At 31.4% G+C, this 19,136-nt stretch overlaps 1 protein-coding gene and 2 pseudogenes across 1 annotated transcript; all 3 read left to right on the top strand.

Annotated features, from left to right (window-relative positions):
* Window positions 1-330: 330 nt before the first annotated feature.
* LOC149885818 (uncharacterized) lies at window positions 331-4,006 on the top strand. The gene is made up of 2 exons (XM_090092421.1): window positions 331-979; window positions 1,216-4,006. The coding sequence occupies exon 2, from the start codon at window positions 2,895-2,897 to the stop codon at window positions 3,777-3,779; it is 885 nt and encodes a 294-aa protein (XP_089948547.1). The 5' UTR covers window positions 331-979; window positions 1,216-2,894; the 3' UTR covers window positions 3,780-4,006.
* Window positions 4,007-5,323: 1,317 nt separating this feature from the next.
* LOC149885817 (uncharacterized) lies at window positions 5,324-6,662 on the top strand (annotated as a pseudogene).
* A 1,098-nt stretch (window positions 6,663-7,760) lies between these two features.
* Window positions 7,761-9,134, top strand: LOC149885816 (uncharacterized; annotated as a pseudogene).
* Window positions 9,135-19,136: the final 10,002 nt, after the last annotated feature.

Genomic DNA, 19,136 nt, shown 5'->3' with positions numbered 1-19,136 from the left:
AAATCTATTTTTGGCTTTATTTTAATTGGTATATACTAATATAAATTACAACATGATGTTCATAGTATTGTCTGATGACTATTTGTGTTTTGTGCACTTTTAACAAAATGTTCTTTATGTGGTTGCAACATTTCAGATCATGGACGAACTTGAAAGAATTAACATAGTTACCAAAGAAGCAGCATTAGATAGGCTATTGCAAGTTGTTCAAAAGTTGTATCACGGTATAGATATTCCATCTGCCCTAATACAATTTCATAAGAGCACTACCAGAAGAGGGGTGTTGTGTCCAATTGTTATTTCTAGTGTAAGTTTAACGAAAAATTGCTTCTTTTTTTTTTTTTTTTATAATTTGATATTGATTTTTTGTACTGTATGTTTATTAAGGTAAACTTAATTTCACTTTTTAAAAAATTTTTAGGCTGGAGATTATGTTTTTTCTCCTGGGGCGTTATTTATTTTAGGATAAAACGTAACATTAGTTGACGAAGGGAAAGTAATTGCAATGAGTCATCGGCATAATGATTCACTATATGTGCTTCAAATTTTTGCATATTATTATTTCATGGACCTCTCGTACCCAAGATCGTTTGGAGGAGTTTTGGGGCTGTTGCAGCATTATCTCTTGCAAATACCATTTGCTTGTACTAATAAGCTTCGGCTAAAAAAATGCAAAGTCTTGTGAAAAGTGTTGTGGTATCTTTATATTTTGAAACTATTCAACTCTGCAAATGAAAATATCAGGATATTTCAAAATAAAATGTTTATGGTTATATCAGATGATGGTTTCTTTTTAAAAAAATAAAATACAATTTGTATTACTTTTTTGGTCTTTTTATTTATTTTATTTATGTAAAGTGTGCCATTGATTCAACTTACTTATTAAGTTGAGACATTAGTAAATTAAATTAGTTACGCGCTTTTCAAAAATAAGTATGGCGTAAGTTTTAAATTTTTTATTTGTCACGGCGCACAATGAGTCCAAATTGCGAAAAAAAGGCCAAAACTTTTTTCCGAATTTACAGGTGTTTTTACTTTGCTGTTGATTAAATATGAAAAGATTAGAACTTATAAACATGATTCAAGAAGTTGGTGTTAATCATACGAATTTGCAAGCCGTTTTAGAAACTGAAGCAAGAAATAAATTGCTAACCAATGAAAAACTGTCTGATGTAGAACTGTCAGAAAAATTAGACTTTTTATTTATAAATTTAGGGTTAAATATGAAGGGCTCAGTGGAAAAAGTACTTAAGTTACATTTTTTTCAAAAATGAGTTAAGACCGGTATATTATTTGATTACCTCCCCTAAAACATCCCTGTAAATTTAGGCCATGGAAAAAGTACCGAAGTAGCTTAAATCGAATACTATACATCAGCTGTTTTGGTAAAATTTTGAAGAAAAAGTTCTTAAGTGCTGATCTTTAGGGAAAAAAGTTCTTAACTGTTACCAAGCAATCACAAAATTACTGCCAGCCAATAAGAATGCACCAAAGAGTCACACCCTTCCTGTTACTTTCAACAACAATGGCTGACACCGTAGTTGAGAAAAGTGAAAACAAAACTGGGAAAAAAAGAAAATCTACACCAAATAAATGGTCAAAGACTGCAATAAAGCGTGCCAAAGCTTCAGGTATGTTGTTTATTGAGTAATCAAAATAATGAAATTAAAGATAGCTATGTATACTAACTTATATTTAAAAAAAAAAATCACTTTACTTTAAATCATGCCATGAGGCATGATGCTATAATTTCGGCTTCCATGCTGTACAGACTGTACACAGTACTGTTATCACTGCAGAATTTTGGCGATTTGAGGACTTTATTATTAATATTATGTAAAATCTAGATCTGGTCTGTTTTAAATTATACGTATATTAGCCTTAGTTATTTATTTCTATTGAATTAAACAGTTCTCAGTTCTATTTTTAAATAGTAGGCCCTATCTTAATTTGATTTTTTTTAAATTTATAGTTTATAGATCTAGTTACTAGATTTAGTATTAGCCTATCTATACTATTAGTATTACGCCCTCTTCACCTCACTCATTTTATGTTGTAGCCTAATGTAAAATGTAAACTTTATATTTACAGGCGATGCGCACAAAAACCAGGTGGGAAAGGATGTTGATGAAAGGAGCCAGCACTATGTGGACTGCAGGTGCAAATGCCTAGAGATGTTTAAAGATGTAGAAAAGAGTAATATTTTAAAAGAATTTAATGAGCTTGGGGTTGCATTTCTGTAAAAGAAGAAAACACTATTAGGCGAAAACAGAGTCAGGCAGTCCCCAAAACATTCCGTAGCAGCTACAGCTACACAATAAAAGAAACTGGCTCTCCTATATCGGTGTGCAAAAATGCTTTTTGTGCTCTGCACGGTATTAAGGAATCACGTCTGAAAAAAAAAGTCCTTGACTTTGAAGAACCCCTACAAGACTTAAGAGGAAAGCATGGCCATCACAAAAAACTTAATGATGAGATTCGCCAAGCAATCCGTCAACATATTTCTTCATTTCCTGCAAGAGAAAACCACTATTCTCGAGCAGACAATAGAAAAAGGAGCTACCTAACCTCTGACCTTAACATTTCTGAGATGTTTAGGTTGTTTTTGGAACAACACCCAGACATGAAAACTATCGCCAAAGAATGGATCTACAGAGATATTTTCAACTATGAATTTAATATCAGTTTTGGGTTTCCACGTACAGATGTGTGTGGCACATGTGAAAAATTAAATGCTGATATTAAATCTACCACTGTCAACAGAAATAATGATTTGGTGTTAAAACTGAGAATTGAACATGAAGTTCACAAAAGAAAAGGGTATGCCTTCTACGAGCAGATAAGAGAGGACAAGCATCTTTCATCTTTCTACTGATGATACTCAAGTCATAGCTATGGATTTTCAAAAGAACCTGCTTCTACCTGTAACTGGGATTGGTCAGGAATACTACAAAAGACAGCTGGCTGTGCATAACCTTGGCATTCATGTTTGCTCTGGAAATGCTTCGATGTACATTTATGCCGAAAACTTTGCTGACAAAGGACCCAATGAGGTTCTTTCATGTCTGGAACACTATATAGATGAATTGCCAGAGTCGATAAGGAAACTGGTCATTTTCACAGATAATTGTTTTTCACAAAACAAGAACCGATATATTGTTGCTTTTTTGCAAAATTTATGTAATACTAAACTCAGTGAAGTTGTTATTAAGTACCCTATTCCTGGTCACAGCAGAATGCCATGTGACAGAGACTTTGGCAGGATTGAAAAAAAAAAATTAAAAACAGATAAGTTTCATAAGCCTTCTGACCTGGTAAATCTTATTGCCAAATCAAGTATTAATAGTTCATGGAAAATTGTGTATGTCGAACATCCATTTACTGACAATTTGGAAATGGACAGTAGACCTGTTGTAAGGGTTAAAGATTTTAAATCTAGCCTGGATAAAGTAATTAAAGCGCCAGAGGGTATTGCCAGTCTCAGAGGGATTTTATTTGAAAGGCTGAAGAACCCTGTAGGCAGAAGCTCAATGACTGGCCTCCTCACTTCCACTTTAAATTTATTAAAAAGGGGAAAATCATTGAGCACCTTAAAATCGGCAATTAATGATTGCCCTTTGGCATTCAACGGTTTTTTTCCAATAAAAAAAGCAAAATTTAATGATATTATGTCACTTTTGTCGCATGTCCATCTTCCAGAGAGTGTAACTTTTTACACTTCCCTCAAACCTATAGAAATGTCTCCAGAAGAGGATGAGCAAGCTGATGATTTTGAATAGGGCATTAATTTAATTTAAATTTGTATAGATAATTATTATGGTAAATAGTGTTACCATCAAGATTGTAAATAATTATCACATCACATTTGTTTTACTATTTTTGTTGACCAATAGTGTAAATTCACTTTGTGTTTATACTTTTTTGTTTAAAATTTGAATGGAAATCAACATTTTGACATAATCATAAACAGAATCTTGTCAAAAAAGTGTGTTTATTGTTAAAGAATATTACTATTTGCCATTAGATGTTTACCTTGAAGGCAGTCTTTTAATAAAATGATTTTCCAGTAGGTATTATTCAAATAGCAACTATAACAAGTATCAGTAGATTGTTCCATCTTATGTAACCTACACTAATAGGCAGATGATCACTGAAGAACTTAACACTGGCAACAGAAATGTTATCTACCTATTAATTAAACATCATACTAACAGCTGCTTGGATTATAAATAAACAGGGTGTGAGAAGGGGACTATCATAGATTGACAAAAACATTTATTGGTGCAAAACATTGCTGGTAAATTTAAAAATTAAGTTGAAAATAAAAATTTAGGGCAAAAAGTACCTAAGTGCAAAATATCTTATCACAAAATCATTATTTTTTTACAAAGCAAGTATAAAACTTGGTTTAGATATGAAGCAGTGTGTGCTGGATATAAAAAAAAATGTTACAGTTGAGTAAAATGAATAAAAGGTATTTCAGCTTCAATTTAAAAACTTTGATCTACTTTTTCTCAAAACTCTCAAAATACACTTAAGTACTTTTTCCACTGAGCCCTTCATATGCAAAGCATAATCGTAATTTTAAAAGATTAACTAAACAAGAAGTGCCCTGGTTAGAGGGTGAGTTGTTTCAGAATCAAAATACTAAACTTGATTCAAATTTAAAAACTGGACGACCAGAAAAAGAATGGATAGAGTATTCATTAAAAGCAAAAAGGAGGAAAGTTTCAAGGTTGTTTCTAGCTTAGAATTATTATTTTAGTTTTTAAAAGCCACTGATAAAAAACATAACTTTTAATAAATATATACATATAGCAGGACAGGTGAGACATCTTTGTTGTGGTGGAGCAGGAAAACTCTTATATAAAATATGAGGTAAGAGGAGCTCTTAAACCTCTTAAAGCTTGAAGCTAAAAAACAAGCTAATCTCTATTTTGTAGTTTAAAAAACTTAAATACAAATACATGGACTAATATTATTAACCAAGAAACTTTTTAATTCAATTAATTTAAAGGTATACTGAAATAAATCGAGAAATTTTGATATCTTGTGTTATAAAACAAACTTTGCTTTTTTGTTGTTTGTTTTTATAATTAGTAAAAGTTTAATTTTGTTTTTTATAGCTTGGTCAGTACTTTGCCTGGAAACTCCGGAGCTGGCAACGTAGCTTGCACTCATGACAATGCATCCAACATGATTGCTGCAATTCCCAAGTGCAAAAATGTGAATCACTCACTTAGATGTGCAGACAATCTTTTGAATCTTGCAGTCACAGACTCCATTGACAGTTGCAAGGAAGCTGAGGGCCTTAACCTTAGTGATGCCTTGGAAAGAGCTACAGCATTGGTTTCAAAATGCCACAAGTCATACCTGTGTGAAGCAAGGATTGAAAAAGAGGTCAAAGCTATGAAAGAAGATGATGAATTGGAAAACAAATTGATAGCTCCAGTCAAGACACGATGGAATTCTCACTTCTTCATGTTGCAAAGCATTTATAGAATCTGTCAAGTTTTGCTGTCCATCAAGTACAGTGGCAATGATCCAACAAAAATGGGACATCTCATCCCAACTGAAGACGAGTTTGACTTGTTTGACGAAGTTTTGCCTATGCTTGAGAGAATCAATGTTTCTGAAAGCCTTTCAGCTGAAAAAGGTGTGACCATTCACAAAGTGATTGCTCACATTTATAGTCTCAAACATTGAGCTCAGCAAGCAGTACAGTCAGGAACTTTGTCATCAGGAGCTGAATACTTCTTTAGAAAGTTCATCAAAAACTTGATGATCCGATTTCCGGACAGTGGCACCAAAAAAATTTTTTATGCTCTTGGCTGCATGTTGAACCCTCTTTATCAAGGCAACTCATTGAAAAAAATTGGTGGCTATGAAGCAGCCTATGATGCTTTAATTACCAAAAACTTCAGTCATAGAGAATGGTCGGCTTCTTTGGAATCGTCACGTAATAATCCACCTGTTGACAATCCAGAACTGCAAGACATGGATGAGTTATAGAAAGACCAAAATCAGAAGTAGAAGTACCTTCTACTATTCAAGTCAAGTCCAAGACTCAAACTGAGTGGGAGATGTTTTCAGCAATGCCAGCTACCAAACAGCCAGTACTTGAATTTTGGCGGGACAATAAAGACAGATTTCCTCTGCTGTCTGAAGCAGCACGCAAATGGCTGTGTATTCCCACTTCATCTGCTCCATGTGAGCGAATTTTTAGTGCAGGTGGTAATATAGTCAGCGCAAAAAGAACAAAGCTCCAGCCAGAGAATGTGGAAAAATTGATTTACATTCAACAAAACATTGACAGGATCACTTTACATTCCTAGTATTTGACAACCAAAGCAGAACTTGCTGCTATGGCTGAAGAAGCTGCAAAAAGGTTGCCATCTCGGGCCATTTTTGAGCCAGAAACTAGCAGTCAATTATCTGGATTTGCATTGGACCGACTGTCTTCTCGAGAAGTCATCAACATTGGTGATGATGATGATGAAGATGATGGTGGTAGTGATGTTCCACTAGACAGCTCACACTCTACTCAGTCTACTGCCACAACATTTCTTCTGAGAAGGGCCAGCAGTTGGTGTCCTTCTCGCACACCAACTGCTGGCCCTTCTCATCCACCAACTCCAGGACGTTCATCATCTGACATTTAAATTTTTTGTTGACAATTTTGACAAGTTTTCTTAATTAATAAAATATCATTATGAATTTGATAACAGAGATTAATAAAATAACTTTTGTTTAAAGCACACAATTACTTTTCTTTTTGGTTTCTTTTATTTCAAAGGTTTTAAGTAAAATTATCAGAACTACTGGGCATTTCTAGATATGTATTGAAATGTATCGAAATAATATAAATTTTAAGAGTTTTTACTTTATTCTTTAGAACTAGCTTGTATCGGAACTTTACAACTTTAAGCAAAAACTTTGCCAACAGAGGGTGTTACTATCTTTAGATTATAAACTCAATGTCATTTTAAGAATTTTTTAGTCAGGTTATTGACTTTTTCAAATATTTTTACCATCCATTATTAGAGCAGTTGCTTAAACTTATTATATTATAAATTTAAATTATAAATTTGTAAGTATTGAAATGCTGCATTATTATTTTTCGGAACATTTCAAATTTGAAAATTTTTGGAACTTTTAAACTATGAACAAAAAAAGGATCATTAATTCCTGTAATCCTTGGAAAACCAAGTGAAGAAACCAGGAAAGTGAAGTTTCAAGAGATCCAGCCCTTTGTGAACAAACTAGGACTTAGTCAATATATGAATAAAAATTGTAAAACAATGGTTCAAGGGCAAGAATATCACCATAATGGACTGGCCTGCATAAAGCCCTGACTTGAATCCCATAGAAAATTTGTGGGAAACAATTGACAATAAGATTGAGCGTGCTAATGTGAAGACCAGTGAGGAATTATTTGAACAAATCGAGAAGGCCTGGCGAGAGATTGATATGAGAATTGTTGACTCACTAATTGCGTCTCTGCCCCGTAGAATGAAAGAAGTAATTAAATTGTAAAGGAGGTCCTACCAAATATGAAATGACATCAATTCCATGCTTTATCCATTATATACAACTATGTATTCATGACTCTAAACTTAGCCAAAAAACCATGCTTGACCAACCAAGCTTGACCAATTGAGGACTTTTGGGGTCAGTTGAAACGCTTAGTCTACGATGATAATTGGCAAGCAAGAAGCATTCCTCAACTCAAACGGCGTATTGTGAATTGTCTTAACAAAATGGATCCGAAAGTAACAATTGTTATGCCTCGATGACTTCAATTCGTCTAGGTCGAATTGCTTTTAATGATGTTGTTGAAAACCAATTATTATATTTTTTTAAATACCATATAGTTAATTACAAATTTATTTTAAATCAAATTCGTTAGCTATGTAATTATGGCTGTAATAACAATTTTAAAGTTGTCTCATTTTTTAGTCATCAGGTGTTATCCACCCAAATGAGATTACTATCTGATTTGATATGATGGAGAATCTTGTACTACCAAAATTATCAATAGTAGAAGCCTACTATTCTCGCCAGCTTTATTTATGTTCTAAGTATTGTTATTCATATGGTTAATAAATCTCAGTCTGTTAACGATATCTTTTTTTTTTACATGGCTGGAGTGTGACAATGGAAAAGATTCAAATATGATCGGTTCAGCCGTACAACATCTATTAAAAAAATGATCTAATGGATATGTGTTCGGATGATACATCACTTCAGCTGTTTTCTGATTATTGCTATGGACAAAACAAAAACATAAATATGGCATCTATGCTTCTTGCTCTAAGAAAGAAATGTTTCAAGAAACTGTATATTACAAATACGTTTTCAGAACGTGGGCACTCATATCTGCCAGCAGAACGTGTGTTTGGTCGAGTAAAGCTCGATATATATATAAAAAAAAAAAATACAAATTCTTGAGCCTAATGAATACATAAACATGCTTAGCAAGCATGGAAAAGTCAGGGTTTATGGGCAAGATTTTTTTTATATGATTTTTTCCATGAAAATATTATCTAGGTACACAAGATTGCAATTATTATATAGAAATCTTGAAAAGACAAATTCAATACTTTCAATAGTTATTGATAATAAAAAAAAACATCATTTTAGGTGGTTGAAAAACAACAATGTTATATGTGCTTCTAATGCAAAACAAAGAAATGTGGCTAAGAAATGGTAACGTGATGATCTTATTGTTAAAAACGCTCCATTTATGGTTGAAAAAAAATTCAAAAGGTTCTTATGAAATCAAGGAATTGCCATGTGCACATATCGAAAATCTACAAGGACATATAATAAATGTACTAGATAGGTACAAACAAATCTTTTTTAAAAAATACTTTAACATACTACAATTAAATTACTTAAAAATACTACAATAAATTAAATGCAATACTATAAAAACAAAAACTAATTTTTCTTGTTATAATTTTAGCAACAACCTCTTATTATATAACAAGATAAAAGACAACGAAATCCATATAAAAATAGGAGATGACTATGGAGGTGATTCATTCAAAATGTTTTATCAAGTAGCGAATGTAGAAAAGCCTAATGCCAAAACTGATACAACAATAATATATTTGAAGCAAAGGTTATAGCACAAATTTGAAAATTTAAGAATAAGTTACAGAGATCAAACTATGTTTATTGGTTGTGTAATGAACTACTTAGGTGTAGAAATGAAAGATTTAAAATCAATTAAAGAGACTGTGAGGTAGAAACGCTTTGAAACTATAGCACACAAAGGTATTGAAATACGAGAAATTTGTAGAGATGAATTTAGAGGTAAAAAACTTGTTTTCCATTTTGATGATTAAGTAGTTAGCCATATTAAAGAACTTGCTGTTTCTGTTACAAGCCCAGAAATATAGTATAAAGATGACCTTTTTCTTGGAGTTGTACAAAGTAAGACTGGAAAAGCAGCTGATCAGGTTTTAGTTATACAAAATCTATTAGAGTATTTTAAAGTATCCCGACCAGGCTTTTGCAGTTTGTACAGACACTACTGCTACAAATGTAGACAGATTGGAGGGAAAAATTAGGATTTTAACACGAATTTTAAAGAAACCACTGCTTTGGTTTATGTGTCGACATTATATTTACGAACTGCACTTTACTCATGTGCACAAAGAAATAATTGGGATTAAAAGTAAAGGCCCAAATAATACACTTTATTATAACTTTAGGAAGCCATTAATTTCTGCTCCTTAAGTGGAACCCAAATGCAAAAAAGGACGGATATATTTAGAATCAGGTGCCAAATATAAATTTAAAAGATAATGATAAAAGATGATGATAAAAGATGCCGAATATAGATTTAAAAGGTTTTCTGAGAATTTACCCACTTTTGGTTCAGGCATATACAGTTTGTATTTTGAGGCAAAGAGTTTTGAAGAATTTCCTCTGAGTAACACTACTTTTCCAAGAGAAGATTACAGGCATCTTGTAAATATCTTTCTTTTTATTTAAACATCAACTCTGATAAGTTAAAAGATTTATTAATTTATCAGCTCGGTGCCTGTCATGCAGCTCGTTTTATGGCAGATTCCATATATCGCTTAGTACTTGAAATTTCATCACCAGTAATTAGTTATCTACATGAACAACAAAAAGAAAACGCTTCTAAGATGTGTTTCATAATCGCAATTTTCCATGCACCCATGTCTTTGAAGTCTAGTTTTGGTGAGTATTCTGTTTTAAATGACGTTAGAGCTTTTAATAAAGCACAAATTATACAAAAAGCATTGAACTTAAAGGCAGGTAAAGCACTGTTGAAGAGGATGCAAGATCATTCTAGGTACTTGTCTCCTAAAGCAGTTTTTATGGTTTTAGCTGATTCACGTCTTGCTCTTCAAACTAAATCAGGCATTTTAGAAACTTTACATTCATATAAAGTACCTGAAATAGAACATGTAAATTTAGAAAAGCCACCAGTTGTTGTTCTTAATGATAACATTCAATTAAAAGACTTGATTACTAGGGGGGAGGGGGGGTCATACTTTTTTTTTTTTTGGCTATTGCATAAAAAGTTGTTTCATTGATCAAAAATCTAGGGCCCATAAGGTTTTTAAATTTTAAGCTCAGTAAGTTCTTGCAAATTGTAGTTGAAAATGAGGTAATAATGTGAAAACGCATATCAATTTTATAAAGGCATATTCTTATTAGTGTTCACTAAGTTTAGCTTTTATTACATCTGCTGGTACATGAAACGATGTTAGATAAGTCTAAGTAACCATAAATTAATCATACTTAACCTTAACTCAACCAAAAATAATTCCAACATAATGTAAATTTACCCTCATCAAACCCTGTATAACGATAATATATGTATTTAACATGTTCTGTTTATACTTTAGATTGTTTAAAAAGTGATTATTGATTCTTACTACAACAGGGTTTATTTCAATCAGTTGTTTATAATCAATCTTTTCTAATTGTCATCTGATATTGTTTGGAGAAGTTGGTTTCCATTGTATTGAGTATTTATAAATGGCGTCCGTCAGCACAAGACTTTGGACTAAACATTCAGTTCTGGGCCAGCCTGCAGTTATAAAAAAAAATCAACTTCCTATATATAGTGATATTTAACTTCCTATATATAGTGATATTTACAGACTGTATGACTACTACTTAAAGCACAATAGTTATGATTGTATGCAGAAGAGAGTGACAGCTTTAGCACATGAAGTTGTGAGTAACTACAACACTGCGAATATCTCAGTAATTGACACAAAGAGTGTAGTCAACCGCATAATGAAATTGATTGATAAAGTTAAGGGTCTTGCTAAATATCCCAGTTTTAAGAAGAAATCCATCAACTACCAAGAGTGTTTAAAATCATTACAAACTGTATTTGATAAATGTACTTGTAAATGTGTTGACAGCGGTATACAAGAGAATTTGCAATGTATTTGTCCACTGTCGCATAAAAAACCTCCAACAGAATTGTCTCTCTGGTTGGACCAAAAAACTGAAAGGAAAATTTTTATAGGTGCTATAGATATAAAAGCTACAGGCATGTTGCAGAAAAAAGAAATGAGAGCAGTCAAACGTTTAAAATATGAGCGCAATCAGAAAATAAAATACGAGACAAAAATAAATTCTATCTGCTGGTGAGGACGTAGAACATCAACTAAACATGGCTGATGATGTTCTTGAACATGAAAATTCCATTGGTTAATCTGATGATGGTGTTACGACACCCAGAAACATGAAACAATATCCGGAGTTGTGCAAAGCTTTGAACAGATGCAAGATTAGTAACAGAGATGCTTGTCTTGTAGAGAATGCAGTGGTAAAAGATATGAAGCTGTTGTCAGCAGAAACTGTAATAGATCCGGCAAAACTTAGACGTCAGAGAGGTCTCTGGCGGCAGAAACAACTTTCTAAGCATGCTGCCGAGATGCAAGAATTAATTTGTATTGGATTTGATGGGAAGAAAGACTTAACTTTTGTTGAGAAATCTGGTATACGTAGAAGCATAAAGGAAGAACATTATGTTCATTAAGAACATTAGACTTTATTATTTATGCTGTAGTATATCTTTTATTTTTTTAAAATAAAAATAGTACGGGAGGATCAAAGAGAAAACAATTATCAAATAGAATATACAATAATAAAAAAGCAGATTTTTGTGGAAACAGATATACAAAGATTTCTTCTTAAAAAACGAAAATTTTATCATTTGTTGAATTTGCTACACATTCTGCTTCTTCAAAAAAATTAAATATTGATGATAGAGATTTTCAAGATTTTCAAAGTACAGATTTTAACTTTGTTATGAACTTTAATCTGTAGCAAAAAGTCATATTGCTGCTGAAATGCCCGAATTTGTATGAAGACAATATTTATTTAATGTTTGATTCCTCCAAAAAGTACGGGTTAAGTATTGGTTTAAAAATGTTGTAACAGTTGCAATTGGAAAACTAAGTTTTTTTCATCTGCTACATTTTGTAAAAAAAGTTTCATCGAACAACAAGAGCTTAATAACAGCAAATGTTGTGGACAAAAACCATTTGATATTAACACACGTGTCATTGTGGCTTTTCGTAAAATAAGTTAAGGGTTATCATCATTAGAAAAATTTTGTGGAATAAAAAACATACAAAGAAAATATTTGTTTTCCTGCTGCTGCTTGAGATCTTATAAAACCAATATTTATAGATCTTGGAAGTAAAATTCTTTTAGAAAAGTGTTTGCACGGTAAAACACTAAATCCTAATGAAGCCTTGAATGAATTGATTTGGAAGCGGTGCCCCAAAGATATATTTTTTGAAAGAACTGCTTTATGTGTTGGAGTTGCATTAGCTATCCTATACTTTAATAATGGACTACAATTTTTAGAGATGTTATTTGATAAGCTTAAAATAACAGGAGGTTGTAATCTACTTAACTTTTGTTTTATAAGTGACTCAAAGCGCATTTCTAAAGGAGAACAACAATGCACAAGTATAGTAAAATTAAGACGCAAGCAACTAAGAGCAATACAAAAAGGTTTTGTGATCAAAACGAAACATTAGAAGGTGCAGTTTATGGAAGTGGGGAGTTTTGAACAACTTATTTTTTGTTTTTATTTTTAAATTCAGTTTTTCTCAAAACCATACTTTATAGCCTGGCGACGGAGATATTTTTCAAACCGATAACCGATTTGATCTGAAATTTGGCATACTTGTTTGTAACACATGTATTTGCAAACTCTACTAGAATTATGTTTACAGCTAATTGCGTTCTACCTTTGTGATTGATTTTGTGTTCTGAAATAACACAAGAACTTTAAATAACACCAAATATGACTAAAATACAAATATATTTTGACTTTTTATGGTCAAAATCCAAAACTTTTAGTGTATATTGTAATTGCATAAGTAAAGGATCACAAGCCAAAATTTCAGTTCAAATTTATTTATGGTTGCTGAAAAAACCATGTCGCCAGTTATTCATTTTTAGGCTTTTGTCTATCACAAATCATGCGCATAGTTAACTTTTTAAAATTTTCATATTTACTTTTATTTTAATCATATAATATATGTTATGCACTATCAAAAATTGAAATAAACGTTGAAATACAAGATTTTTTTTTAATGGTATACTGCCACCTTAACAAATATATATTTAAATACTAGGAAAATGTTTTTATATAGTTTTAATTTTACATGCATTTTTTTTTTTAAATTGTACTTCAAAAAACTGTTATTAATGAGTTATTTGCATAAAACCCAAATTCTACATAAAGCACTTCCTCTTATACTTTTAAGCTGAATTTTTTTTTGGTGAACTTCTAAGTTGAGATAGTTGAGTAGTTTTTCACATAGTGGTATTACAAATTGAGTTGAATAATTTTTCACATAGTGGTATTACAAATTGAGTTGAATAGTTTTTCACATAGTGGTATTACAAATTGAGTTGAATAGTTTTTCACATAGTGGTATTACAAATTGAGTTGAATAATTTTTCACATAGTGGTATTACAAATTGAGTTGAATAGTTTTTCACATAGTGGTATTACAAATTGAGTTGAATAGTTTTTCACATAGTGGTATTACAAATTGAGTTGAATAGTTTTTCACATATGGTATTACAAATTAAAAAAAAAAGTTAAAAAGTTGAAAAAAAAAAACAACCACAATTGTGGTTTGTCTAAACTTGGTTAACAATGTGGAGAATCAATTCACTCTAAATTCAAGCCAACTTGGAATTGGTTTAAAATACAAGAAGAAAACAAAGACCATGGAGGAAGGACTCCTCTCTTCTGTGATTGACTATAACGGAAGAAGAGTAAGTTGATAGTTATTTACCATATGATATTTACATATTATAAATAATTTAGATGTTTATTGTTGTTTATAAATTTTGTATATTTCTTTAAACTTCAACTAATCTAATTAAAAAAACAAAGTTTTATTTTTTGTAATGGACCTCCAAAATTCTTAAGTGGGCTTAGGGCCTCTCAATTTTACCCTTTTGCACTATTTATGACCCTTAGCACTTTGTTTAGATTTTAAAAACGCTCTTTTCAATTATTATAAGACAAATACTCATATAGAAAAGGTCATTCGATTGACACGACATAAAACCTGGCGGTCTCTCTTGTCCACTCTGACTACCATCCCTCAAAAGGGTTTTTCGGGTGTTTTTGTTGATGACTTACCCAAATTTTTCAAACCGTGAGGAAAAATCAAACCAGTACCATTTGTTATCCGTTGTAGTGCATCTATTTACATTGTTGGTTCTGCTTCACAGAAGTTATGTTTGTTTCGGTTACTACAGTTTATGATTGGCAATCGCATACCAATATCTAATGTGTGTTGGTTGCTTATTTACAACTGCGAGATATTGCAGATTATGTATTTGCTCCAAAAATTTCAAAAACTGTTTTGACATATCTTCAATTTTTAATAAAACAGATTTTGCAAAATTTTATTGAACTTTTTGCCCAATAATTTAACACCCAAGTTTCATTACATGCTCCATTATGCTCGACTGTTTAATAAAAATGGACCATTAAGATAATTTATGGTTCATGCATTTTTAAGCTAAACATTTATATTTCAAAAGGTTAGCTTCTTCCATCAGACGTTTTAAAAATATAGGTTATTCTCTTGCATAGCAGCATTAGCTGAGATCAAGGAGATGACATCTCACTTTTTCCAAAGTATGAAACAAATCTACATTTAACAACCTTTGATAGTTTAGCAAAAATTCTTCAGGAAAAAGTCTTCTTTTTTTTTTTTTTTTAATGGTATTATTGATAAAAAGGAAACAGTTTGGAAGTGTAATGCCATTGCTATAAACAGAATCCAATTTCACGAGCATGATACAGTTATTCTAGCTTTACTACAATAGAAGAAATTCCTTTATTTTTCATAATGAATTACGTTATTCAATTACGTCAACACTGAGTATTTTGCGGTAAGTTGCTAATTAGTGAAAAATATAATGAACACTTGCATGAATTCATAGTTATAGAAGATAAAACCTTGTTAATATGCTTGCCAACAGAAGTTTATGATTATCAACTTCTTGAAAGATTTAAAATACAAGATGGCCACTCCTATATTACTCTCAGACACTTGTGTTTTAAAAAATTTTTTGCAGAAATATATTTTGTTTTTAAAATAGTGTTGTACTTGAACAAAAAAAGCACATAAAATTTATGTCAAATTTGTTGATGAAGCGAGCATCAAACAATATTATTTGTAATGTAGTGAAATCTTAATATTTTCTATCAATTGCTAAAAATCATTAAAAATAACTAACAAATAGATAAATTATGTTAATTAAAAAAGTACACTGCCAATATGTAAAAAATACACTGCCAATATGTAAAAAATTGAAACCTTTATATCAGTATAACAAATTCATAGTGGAAGTTAATCCGACACGTTTGACTGTTGAATATTACGTACGTTACTTTAGTGACTAGTAAAATGAAAACTTTTAAGGTTTCGAAATGTAAATTGCTGCTTTCTTGTATTGATGCAGAAATGACAGTTGAGGCACTCCCAACAATTTTAAAAGATAATTATCGAGTTTCTAAGAAAAACTTGTGTTTCGTCATTAGTGATATTCAAAGGCACATTATTCCGTCGTTTAATAAAAAACGGACACAGGTTTCACAGAAAAAGGAAGCTTTGTTATCCAGGAACAGTGATTGGTTGGATTCTGAATGTTATATATCTTTACCGAACTCAGAACACGCAATTACCGACTCCACGCCATCTCCTTCTTTTAAAAAACAGAAGAACATGCTTGTCTTCTGGAGATTCCAGCAAAAAAAGAGAAAAAATACCATGTTACTTATGAAATATGGATTCGAGCACATCTTTAACATATATATTCAGGCGTTAGGTTCAATAGCAGAAGGAGCAGAAGCAAAACTTGTTGAATTATTAAGTATTGCGGAAAACGCAACCAGAAAAGTATGCTAATGGATGAAGAAGCGCTCAGCTTGTTTATTGGCTTAGATTTAACGAAAACACAATGTTTGTACATGAGGAAGGTGACAAATGAACGAAACTGTTCCATATTCCCACCATTTTAAAAAATTCAAGAAATTAAACAGACCTGCTATCCACCACCTTCTGCAAGCATGTAATATTTTGGAACTTAAAAGTCAATAAGAACATACACTTTAAATAGATAAATATAGACATTTACATTTATAAATGATTATATTTACCTGTATATTTTTATCTATAATCGGCATTTGAAAACGGTATACTTAACGTCAAATTCTTAATGGAATCAATCCCGCGTGAAAACACGTCATCTTTCCAAACATGATAAGCCACAAGTGAAGAAAACAGGGTTCCGTGAAAAGGATTATGAAAGACTTCGCCTTCATCATGTCAGAAAATCTTTTCTATCAGTTACAGATGAGAAAATATTTCATACTCCTCTATGCACTTCCGATCCGCACACAAGAAATTTGTATAACAAAAATGTGCAAAAACTTGATGAAGATACTCTGCAGCTTTTAAAGTCAACAAACTGATTTCAGGAACTGAAAGTCCCTATGCAGTTATGATATAGTACCTATAATATAGCTATACATTAATTCATGAAAACATCTATTTAAAATTTGCTATTAAATGTTACTTCTTCTCATTTTCGAAATTGACATGGATTGACTTCGAGACGTTCAGAAGTCAAATGCACTAGATTTGATAAATGCAATAGTTTTGATAAATGCAATAGATTTTTCATGAGTTTCATTAAGTTAAAAAAAGACTATGAAATACAGCATTCAACAATAATTCCTGATGAGATCAAATCTTCAAGTTCAACTACATTTTTTCTGCAGATAATTTAGGACATGCTTTGTTTAATTTTATAGAAAGTTTTCGTACCACATATTTTTGACGTTTTTGTAAATTTTCTCAATCTGAATAGCAAGAAATCTAAAGGTCAATAGTTTTTGAAAAATCAACTGATTATGTTTCGTCGGGACATAAGAAATTGTATCATCCGGACTTAAAAAATACTTACTGGGGCAAATAATTTTTTCAAAAACCAGGCATTTTTATCGTCGGGACTTATAAATTATTTGCCCCAGTAAGAAATTCATGCCTCTAAAAAATTTTCAAGCTGCAGTAGTTTCTAGCTTGGTAACTGTTGTAAAAAGAAAAGCTGGAAGAGCATCTCTTGATGCAATACCTATACCAACCAAAAGAGCTGCTGATGTTCAGAGTAATCCTACAAAAGATATTCATCTGGATGGATTTGACCACTTACCAACTTATAGTGCTAAACAGCAGCGGTGTAGGGAATGTAAAACAAGTTGTTCTTATTTTCTTATATTTAATAGTTTTAGGATTCAAAATGCTCGTATGGGTTGGTCATTCACAAGAATTAAACCCAATCGAGCATCTTTGGGCTCACGTAGAGAAAAAATTAAAAGATTGGCGAATTTCGAAGAAAGCCAATCTGAAAAACTTAATTTCGACAATTTGGTCGGAAAACGGGTCAGATATTACCAGAAATTTGGTAAATTCAATGCGTAGACGTTGTTTAGCCGTCATTCAATGAAATGGTGGACCAACGCGTTATTAACTTTATACTAGCAAAAAGCAACCCGTAATACGGGTTATGGTTGATCTGTTATTTTATAGTGGCTGTTTTCCACAATTTAAAGTTGCGAAACCTTAACTAATATCCTTTTAGAAAAACGTCTTCAAATTAAAAAAATTAAACCATCTGTAAAATTAAAATAAAAAGTATGCGGAGGTAAAATAATTTACCAATTATTTAACATTATTTGAGTAATTTACAACTGAATTAGGTCATACCAGTGTAAGGCAGAACCACTTTCCTCGACACTATTAAGTTCAAAACAATACGTTTTTAGGTACTGACACAAAATAATAACACTTCATCATGCTTTAAATTGACGAAAAAATAAGGCTAAATTCTTGTTTTATTTTTTATAATATGAACTTTAATTAATAAGATTAATATAAAGCGAACGTAAATTATACATGAGTTATTAATTTTTTTGGTATCCGCTTTATACATGTTTCTTTAAATAGGGAATTGTCTTTAAAAGGTTAAATGCACACAGCTAAATAAATTTGGACCGTTTATTTTGAAAGTGGTACATGTCCATTTTTCAAAAAAAATTAGAAATCACAAAGTTTACATTAAACCTAGTGTGCACTTCTTATTTATAAACAATTTACAGTTAGTATTTAAAGATATCCATAAGCTTTGAACAATTTAAAATTCGTTAATAAATGAAATTGCATAACAATTGATTATGAAAATGTCCATTTACGACCCAGAAAGAATATGGTATTTTAGTTAAATTCACATGCAAGTCATTTATGTAATCGAATCACACATTTCTAAATTCGTAGAGACATTGCCAAACTTAGTATAATTTATAAATTTTTTTTTAATTGACTAAAATGCTAACCTTTAAATATCTCGAAAGTGGAAAAAATGGACTTACATCACTTTCAAAATAAACGGTCTATTTATTAAAAATATCTCACCATTTGACCATTGCTATATAAGCACTAATCTGACCATTTTTGTAAATGACCTCTTTGTTACAAAAGTTTTTAGTAAACGGTATAATTCGCTACTATTTACTAAAAATT

This window comes from Hydra viridissima, unplaced genomic scaffold, assembly GCF_058129835.1.
Source record: "Hydra viridissima isolate aposymbiotic clone 2 unplaced genomic scaffold, HvirCarnegie_v1 scaffold_7, whole genome shotgun sequence".
NCBI classification, from domain to species: domain Eukaryota; kingdom Metazoa; phylum Cnidaria; class Hydrozoa; order Anthoathecata; family Hydridae; genus Hydra; species Hydra viridissima.
Note: the sequence above shows the minus strand (reverse complement) of the source record. Positions and strands in the feature narration are given on the sequence as shown.

Excerpts from the sequence above, each read along its gene's own strand:
- LOC149885818 (XM_090092421.1), top strand. The coding sequence starts at position 2,895 with ATGGATTTTCAAAAGAACCTGCTTCTACCTGTAACTGGGATTGGTCAG.